Here is a 10242-nt window from a genome sequence, read left to right on the forward strand (position 1 = left end):
GTAATGCACGCCAGACATGAACTAGAGAAGAGACAGACAGATGAACAAACAGGCAGGCAACCAAACAGACAGGAGGGCAGGCAGAAGGCAAACAGACAGACACAGACAGACACAGACAGATATACAGACATACAGGCAGACAGACGGACGGACAGACAGACAGACAGACAGACAGACAGACAGACAGGCTGACAGACAGACATACAGGCAGACAGACGGACAGACGGACAGACAGACAGACAGACAGACAGACAGACAGACAGACAGACAGACAGACAGACGGACAGACAGACAGACAGACGGACAGACAGACGGACGGACAGACAGACAGACAGACGGACAGATGGACAGATGGACAGACGGACAGACAGACAGACAGACAGACAAACAGACAAACAGGGAAGAGAGAAAGAGAAAGAGAGAGAAAGAGAGAAAGAAAGAGAAGAGAGAGAGAGAGAGAGAGAGAGAGAGAGAGAGAGAGAGAGAGAGAGAGAGAGAGAGAGAGAGAGAGAGAGAGAGAGAGAGAGAGAGAGAGAGAGAGAGAGAGAGAGAGAGAGAGAGAGAGAGAGAGAGAGAGAGACAGACAGAGAGACAGAGAGACAGAGAGAGAGACAGAGAGACAGAGAGACAAAGAGACAAAGAGAGAGACAGAGTGAGAGTGAAAGAGAGACAGAGAGACAAAGAGACAAAGAGAGAGACAGAGAGAGAGTGAAAGAGAGAAAGAGAAGAAGCAGAAGAAAAGGAGAGACAGACATAGAGAAGGAAAAGGAGTAAGAGAGAAAGAGAAGAAGCAGAAGAAAAGGAGAGACAGACATAGAGAAGGAAAAGGAGTAAGAGAAATAGAGAGCAGGCAGTATTCCAGCAGTCAGGACATGTTAGAGGCTTACCCGAGCACGTAGTCCCGTTACCAGTATATCCAGTGCTGCAGTTACATGTTACGTGTGTGGAGTTCAGACTTGTACAGACTGCATTCTTGTCACACCGGTGCATGCCGCTAGCACATTCGTTAACATCTAGCACTGGATTGGCAAAGAACAGAAGATACCTTATTTCCCCGATAAGTCGCACTCGATTTTAAGTCGCACTCGATTCTAAGTCGTACCCCGTTTTCTGGCTTGAGCCAGCTTTGATATAATATTCACATCAGTACGTAGCAAGTCATGCTCGATTGTAAGTCGCATCCCCTTTTTACTCTTGAATTTTAGTGTAAAAAGGTGAGACATCTATTCGGGGAAATACGATAGTAGAGATTATATAGCTCTACTTCCTCCGACCAAGCAACATTTTCGTTTATCTTCACACTTTTTCTGACAATTTCCAGGTTGTCGGAATGGCGTATAGCGGCTCGGAATGAGTTGAGGAGTCATTGAACATCACAAGGAAATCTCCCAAGTCGAAACATATGTAGAAGTCATCCTTTGTCATCAGCCGACAAAGCTACTCGCAGCACCTACCAGTGACTGACTTTGTGTTTTTTGACCAGTTACTTGCCTTCAACGCACTCTACTCTAGGTGTTTCTTTACTCTTTGCTGACTTCGCCGACTTGTGTGGAACTGGTACGCTTGAATGGATTGTACACGAGCAGATTTCTGTGATGGTGAAGTAAACAAGATGTAAAAATAGCTGTCGGACACCTGTCAGTGGGCTGAAGGAGATCAGCAAAAAGTTTGCCTGGGCGGAGGGAGTACATCTAGCGCAGGGTTGCGAATGCAGAGAATAACTAGATGTCATCTTGTAAAATTAATGATATGTTGTGTTTCCTGTGTGATGACATTCCCCAAACTGTCTTTGTCTAGTCGCGTGCATGTGTGATATGAGCATGCGCGATTTTATAGTCGACAGTCCTTCTGTCAGTCTTCTTGTTTGTCTCTTTGAAAGTAGTCTGCGTTTCCGCCACGTCAATAATAATAATAATAATAATAATAATTTGAAACTCGGATGTTGAGCCATAAATAAATGTGGAAGAGAAAAGGACATATGGATACGAGTTAAGAGTAACTCTCCATCACTGTAACATGATACTATATACAGTCAGAAAGTGCAATAACTAGGCACAAAACTGACAGAGTACTGAAACATTCGACGTCCTGACACCTAGCTTCAACACATCTCCGTAGCGCTAACCGACAGCCTTCCAACTTGGAAGGTTCAAGGTTATGGAAAAGACCAAAGAGGGGAAGGCAAGCGCAACAAAAACGAGCAAAAGCTACAGTCCCAACGGAACAAAGAATGTCGATTGTTACTGGACGATGACGAGACCAGTACGATATTTGACAAAGCGGTCTAACTACAATACCCTTTCTTTACTTATCTTTGATATTTATGACCCACCCAAGTTGGGTGGTGTGCTGCTTTGCTGCTTCGAATTGTAGTTAGACCGCTTTGTCAAATATCGTACTGGTCTCGTCATCGTCCAGTAACAATCGACATTCTTTGTTCCGTTGGGACTGTAGCTTTTGCTCGTTTTCGTTGCGCTTGCCTTCCCCTCTTTGGTCTTTTCCATAACCTTGAACCTTCCAAGTTGGAAGGCTGTCGGTTAGCGCTACGGAGATGTGTTGAAGCTAGGTGTCAGGACGTCGAATGTTTCAGTACTCTGTCAGTTTTGTGCCTAGTTATTGCACTTTCTGACTGTATATAGTATCATGTTACAGTGATGGAGAGTTACTCTTAACTCGTATCCATATGTCCTTTTCTCTTCCACAATAATAATAATAATAATAATAATAATGATAATAATAACGTAACAAATTGGTCTTGTCCTTTGTGTCCTGCGTCCCGGGAACAGAATGGCTGTGATTCCGTAACAGTCATTTAGCACAGTGTTGGGAATACAGAGAACACTGTTCTAGCTACATCTGGCAAAATGTTGGGAACACAGAAACCGTCTCTCTCGAATGAGTGAACAAAGCTCTTCACAACTTCTCCAACAGTTTGCCAGCCTGTCCTTGCAATGCAGAGGGATCTTTCACTGCGTGATTTGCTTCAGAATTTGGCACATTGTCCGTGCTCACAGGATCTCCACGACCATGAATGATACAGCTTGCAGCTCCCAAAGCACTGGCAGGTTACTAGATTAGTTGTCAACAGCCCAGTATTTTGTATTTGTATTTTCCCGATGATTGCGAGAGCATGAAACTTGAAGTAGTAGCAAACAAACCTTGATTGTCCTTGTTGCTCCGTATTAGTATTACATTTTTATGGATTCTCCAAAGGCCATGGCCTAAATCGAGAGGGGGAGGATGGGGGGGGGGGGGGGGGTAGTAACATCCCATTTGCTGTATCCAGGTTTCAACTAACGATTAAAAAACCAGTAACGTATCGAAACACAACACTGGGGGAGAAAAGAGAGAGAGAGAGAGAGAGAGAGAGAGAGAGAGAGAGAGAGAGAGAGAGAGAGAGAGAGAGAGACAGAGAGACAGAGAGACAGACAGACAGACAGACAGACAGACAGACAGACAGGCAGACAGACAGACAGACAGACAGACAGACAGACAGACAGACAGACAGACAGACAGACAGACAGACAGACAGACAGACAGACAGACAGACAGACAGAGACAGACAGAGAAACAGAGAAACAGAGAGAGAAAGACACACAGAGAGAACACCCGTACGTCATCACATACCTTTGCAAGTTGGTATCGAATGGGAAAGCAGAGAAGTGTCAGTACATGCGGCACTCTCAGCTCCGACCAGTACGTATCCAGCATTGCAGGAATATCTGACACTCTCATTGTAGTTAATGGCTGGTTGTCTTGGAGACATGTTACCATTCACCGGAACTCGAATGCTGCACGTTTTCACTGGCAATAGGAACGAGAGAATTGGCACAAGAAGCAACAGCATTGTACTCAAAGGCTTTCAAATATATTCTAGCCATTCATTATTCTCGACCTTCACTGATGAGACCTTAGTGGTCGAAACAGCACTGTATGGAGGAAATTCTAGTTGTCAGTATCTACTACAACTTGGAGTCATGTTGCTGGTGTGAGGTTGGCCAGAGAGCTCATGTGGTGGAAGTGGAATTGTCTCATTAATTTAGCAACAGCATATTCAGTAATACTGTATTAGCTTCAATTCTTTCATGTAGGATTTTATATACACAGGTACAACTGTAGTGGTTAGGATCAGCTTGGGGGCCGTCCCCAATGGCTCCGGCTTAAATTTCCTTATTTCAGCGGTATTGCAATGGCATGCACAGACTCGATCTAACATCAATCTCGTGAAAGTGCTCCAGGACTGCATATGTTATGGGAGTATGTTGACGAAACGCATGACTACTGATTGATGGCTTCTCACAGATACTCTGCACACGTAATGTGCACACATCCAATGATCACACAGCAATGGCTCAACCAAGTTCTTTTCCGTCTTTACTCAGAGTTTCACGCGAAACACTGACCAGACAGTCTGATGAGTATTTCACACGAAACTCTGAGTAACGGCGGAAAAGAACTTGGTTGAGCCATTTCTGTGTGATCATTATATTACTGGCTCTGTCCACTGCACATAGAGCAGTATACGCAGCCTGATGACCTTAGACAACTGTCTATGTGCACACATATGTGTGCACAGTATGCACACATATGTGCATACTGTGCACACATATGTGCATACTGTGCACACATATGTGCATACTGTGCACACATATGTGCATACTGTGCACACATATGTGCATACTGTGCACACATATGTGCATACTGTGCACACATATGTGCATACGCATGCGTGTGTGTACAAAATACTTCGACGCACGTGTTAAATGATGCATCCTCCGTCGTAAGACTTGTTGGCAGATTATTCAAAACGATTCATTGTGCCTTGGATGGGTCAATACCGCTCAAAATTCCCCGCATGGCTAAGGCATCGCTTGCAACACTGATCAGCAGTGTCTCTGTCACAGGTGCTTTTGGTGGCAACAAAACTAATGAGTAGGACGGAAACGATTGTAGATTTCACCTATCGATTACTCTTCAGTTTAACGGTCGATTACCCGACTATAATTGTTAACAAGCAGTGTCAGGTTTTTGTGCGTGAAACGTTTGATGCACAGGTGCTGTAGGGGAGAGGAGGAGAGGGGGGGGGGGGAGGGGGAGGAGGAGTTCAGGTACAGCTGTACTGCCTCCTTGCGCCGTATCCGGCACTCATAAGAATGTTAACGTCCAGTCGAACATGCCACACCAGAACTGTTGTTTTAATCCGTGGGTCAAATCAGAAAGGATGAAAGCATGCGGGAGTTGGTTCGAATCCTCGTGGTGACAGTCAATTTTTCTTCAGACTTTTCCCGTGTGTCTTTCCCTCTAAACCAGTGAGCATGAGGGAGTGTGACTGTTATTGATGAGTGTGTGCCCACTCCCTCGGCCGAACTTACTCTTCATCTGAACCCCTCAGGAGAAGGCTGTACGGCCCAGAGGGGTGAAGACAAGCGACCCTCTACAGGGAGCAGGGAGCCCTTGATCAAGTATTTTAGCGGACTTTGACATCTGTTGAGAAGTCAAGTGGCCGCAACATGCTGGCCTTGCAGCCGTGAGCACTGCTGGTCCATTATTATAGTGTGTACGTGAACTACTGTGTATGTATGCACTAAAAGCAGTGAGGGAGCCAGCCCCAGTCACACCATCGGATTTCAATCAGTCCACGCCAGTATGATGAGGCACGGCTGGGTATGTTGCCTGTGCTGGCCCTGGTGGTGTGTGCAGGCCATGGTGGTGTGTGCAGGCCATGGTGGTGTGTGCAGGCCATGGTGGTGTGTGCAGGCTTCTGTATACAATAAGAGGCACATGTACATGTACGTATTGAAGATGGCCGTCACCAGGAGTCCATAACCCCAAGAGTGTGCAACTCTGTACATGGGGGATCCGCGCGGCGGAATTCCAACATTACGTCAAAAATGACGTACACGTTCGTTGCGCTTGTACTACTCCCTGGTTCCAAGCACCGCAGAATGCGGAGTTCGTCCTCTGCGCCTTAGCAGTATGACGTAATGTTGGAATTCCGCCGCGCAGTGGGCCTACAGCAGCCAGAACCTAGTTGCACACTCTTGGGGTTATGCACTCTTCCCGTCACCTTGTTGCAGGGACACGTCGCCCCATATTTGGCAGGTACAACCCATTCTAGTACATTAAAATATATGAGTATGACCTTATACGGTTCACGACCTTTTATGCAGAGCTGTTATCAAGGTGTGTACAGTGGTAATGGACTTGCCCCCGCAAAACTCAATGGCGAGAAATGGATGCACCCATCCCCCATTCTACGCGACCGACTCACCAACGCATGAAAAGTTGGACACGACTCCAACACATCTCTGTCCGTCCGAGCAAGCAGTCGGTTGTTCTTGGGGAATGTTCACACAGCTACTCGAGCAATATGATGCATTCAGTTCTAATGCACAGAAACACACACAAACATAGCGGAGACCAGAGGAAAACAAACTCAGAGTTTTCTCGCAGGGGTAGCCAGTCACAGGTTCTGATATGTTCACCATAGCACAGCGGCCATTGCATAGTCAACAGAGGTGAATCAGCCTGCTAAAGGAACCATTCTTTTCGCAATCTAGCTCAAATGCCAGCACTCCCCCTCCCCCCCCCCCCCCTCTCATCCCAGTGGATAACGGCTCTGTAGCTAACACTCTCTCCCGGGGAACACTGTTCCGTCGAAACTGCACCACATCAATCGGTGCATAGAGTTCGTAGACAAGTTAGACACATATTTTAGTGACAGTTATTCTTTCCCATTGGTTACGTACCCTTGGTCAAGCTAAGCAAACAAACTGGCCAAAATCGTGGAGACCAACTAGGCCACCCATGCTGTTATCCTCTCTAAATAACTGGATAACAGAGCCGATTGGAGTGTCAGAGCTTGACTTCAAGTTTTAAAAAAAACGCCAGTACTTAGTTGTCATTCGTGGTTCACTTTCATATCGGTCGATTCTATGTGCTCCAAACTGAGCCACTATCTTTCAAAACGTGTGTTCCACTACATGCAACCAAAAGCACATTATCCCCGAGAGTTTTGCAACTGCCTGCACAACCTCTATGCAGTGCTGCGATGGCAGAACTTCACATCACGTGACATGGTTCAAAAGGTCACACTGGCAAACAGTGCAAAGTGACCACAAGAGAGTCGTACCCAAAGCTGGGTTGCGTACAACCCTGTATCAATCATGCTGTCACAGAGTGCAAATAATGCGTACGGGTTCATCACGTGATGTGAAGTTCTGCCGTCACAGACCCCATAGCTGGAGTTGCACACTCTTGGAGGTTATTTACTCTTGACACAACTGACAAGTGTGGTGTCAGTGTAACAATGAGTACGATGGCGCACAGGTTTCTCACCATCCGATGGGAAGTGAACTAACATGAAACTGAAATGGGACTGGTGTAAAAAATGGACAACACCATAACACACACATAACTCACTTGTGATATAGTCAGTGACGTTCTTGCTAGCATTGACTAACTGTGTGAAATCTACAGGCTCTACCAGCATACACAGCCTAGTGTCCAAACTCAACGGATTGTCCATTAGCTCTCTGAGCAGGGAACACAACAGTGGAGAAATGTAAGAAAGTGATCGGCAATAGGGATTTCCTGGTACCGACTATGCAACAATCACATCAAGTCAAAATACTGAGGGACGACTCTCGCAGCGCTTATTTGAGTGCAGGCAACTTGTCTATGGACGAATTAAATCATGTCAATCTTCTCTTATCGGCCACATGCCATCGTGAGATTAAAATATTTCAAAATTTCACCGGTAGCTCCTGCCTGTCTTTGTGCGCATTGTGAACTTACGATATAGACAGGTTGAGACTATTGGCAAAGAGACCGGGAGGGAGATACTTTAGCTGATTTCCAGACAAATACCTGCACACAAACCAGATCAGCACACAAACAAAATGTCAAAACCGAAACGAAAGATCTGGAGCACCAAAAGAGAAAATGGATTCTGTTGGTGGTGATGCAAATTATTTATTATTGGGAGTATTGCTCCCAATAATACATAGCTACAGTTCGCATGTCACTCATGGAAGGATCCATGGGCTTAACGCATCTGTCAACGAAATCCAGGCAGAAGAGCCAACAAAAGGCATCTCAATATTGTTAGAACATATCGCAGTAAGAATAACTACGCAAGCACAGCACTTTTTTCCACAAGCATCAGCCATTTTTTCTTGTCTAGAGCCAGTTCAAAACAGCCAGAAATATCAATATTGGCGTGCTTTATATCAAACAAACAAACAAAAATAATAATAACGATTGGACGCCCTGTACAAGTGCATTAGAATATGTTTTCACGACTCAGGCAGGTGCTCTGGAAAGGATCCAGCAAAAATAGAACGAGAATTAAAAAAGAAAAAGCGCTAGCTACTTACAGCTCTGTTAAGTCTGGGTTGTTAGCAAACAAACCAGAAGGTAAACTTTCTAACATGTTAGACTCCAAATACCTGTAGCAGCAACAGACAGCATACATCATACGTCAAACAGCATACTGCATACAGCACATGGCATAGTGCATACAGCACATGGCATAGTGCATACAGCACATGGCATAGTGCATACAGCACATGGCATAGTGCATACAGCACATGGCATATGGCATAGTGCATACAGCACATGGCATAGTGCATACAGCACATGGCATAGTGCATACAGCACATGGCATATGGCATAGTGCATACAGCACATGGCATAGTGCATACAGCACATGGCATAGTGCATACAGCACATGGCATAGTGCATACAGCACATGGCATAGTGCATACAGCACATGGCATAGTGCATACAGCACATGGCATAGTGCATACAGCACATGGCATATGGCATAGTGCATACAGCACATGGCATAGTGCATACAGCACATGGCATAGTGCATACAGCACATGGCATAGTGCATACAGCACATGGCATAGTGCATACAGCACATGGCATAGTGCATACAGCACATGGCATAGTGCATACAGCACATGGCATAGTGCATACAGCACATGGCATAGTGCATACAGCACATGGCATAGTGCATACAGCACATGGCATAGTGCATACAGCACATGGCATAGTGCATACAGCACATGGCATAGTGCATACAGCACATGGCATAGTGCATACAGCACATGGCATAGTGCATACAGCACATGACATAGTGCATACAGCACATGGCATAGTGAATACAGCACATGGCATATGGCATAGTGCATACAGCACATGGCATAGTGCATACAGCACATGGCATAGTGCATACAGCACATGGCATAGTGCATACAGCACATGGCATAGTGCATACAGCACATGGCATAGTGCATACAGCACATGGCATAGTGCATACAGCACATGGCATAGTGCATACAGCACATGGCATAGTGCATACAGCACATGGCATAATGCATACAGCACATGGCATAGTGCATACAGCACACGGCATAGTGCATACAGCACATGGCATAGTGCATACAGCACATGGCATAGTGCATACAGCACATGGCATAGTGCATACAGCACATGGCATATGGCATAGTGCATACAGCACATGGCATAGTGCATACAGCACATGGCATAGTGCATACAGCACATGGCATAGTGCATACAGCACATGGCATAGTGCATACAGCACATGGCATAGTGCATACAGCACATGGCATATGGCATAGTGCATACAGCACATGGCATAGTGCATACAGCACATGGCATACTGCATACAGCACATGGCATAGTGCATACAGCACATGGCATAGTGAATACAGCACATTGCATATGGCATAGTGCATACAGCACATGGCATAGTGCATACAGCACATGGCATACTGCATACAGCACATGGCATAGTGCATACAGCACACGGCCTACTGTATTCTCCAGAGTATAAGCCGCACTGGAGTATAAGTAGGGATATCAGCGAACACACTGCGCACGGGGTTTGCGCAGTTTTCAGCGCTACCATACCAATGTACGTACTGGCGGGGACAAAAAATTGACGCAAATAAAATGGCAACTGGTCGAACGTGGCTCGGACCTACATAATTATTTGAATAATATGAAAGCACATACTGCTGTGAACAGACCCCCATTGTTTCGATTCTGATGATGTCCGACTACTGTGCACCTCACTTTGGGCATCCTCTGCCAGCAATTACACTAACGAACTTATACAAAACACACAGTATTAAAAATCGGCGAAGGACGACAGGCGCCTAGGCCCATGTTCGTCGATCGTCCAAGCTTCTTCATCTTCCTGAGTTCTTC

At 45.8% G+C, this 10242-nt stretch overlaps 1 protein-coding gene across 1 annotated transcript in view; it reads right to left on the minus strand.

Moving 5' to 3' along the window:
• LOC135826817 (E-selectin-like) overlaps positions 1–8171 on the minus strand; it is a 15816-nt gene extending 7645 nt beyond the window's left edge. The window contains exons 1-6 of the mRNA XM_065339420.1: positions 8149–8171; positions 7798–7869; positions 7423–7535; positions 6272–6385; positions 3628–3804; positions 888–1019 (exon numbers count right to left, since the gene is read on the minus strand). Of these exons, the coding sequence (XP_065195492.1) occupies positions 888–1019; positions 3628–3804; positions 6272–6385; positions 7423–7535; positions 7798–7869; positions 8149–8171 (631 nt within the window). The remainder of the gene's footprint in view (positions 1–887; positions 1020–3627; positions 3805–6271; positions 6386–7422; positions 7536–7797; positions 7870–8148) is intronic.
• Positions 8172–10242: the final 2071 nt, after the last annotated feature.

Source organism: Sycon ciliatum, chromosome 10 (assembly GCF_964019385.1).
Source record: "Sycon ciliatum chromosome 10, ocSycCili1.1, whole genome shotgun sequence".
Classification (NCBI taxonomy): domain Eukaryota; kingdom Metazoa; phylum Porifera; class Calcarea; order Leucosolenida; family Sycettidae; genus Sycon; species Sycon ciliatum.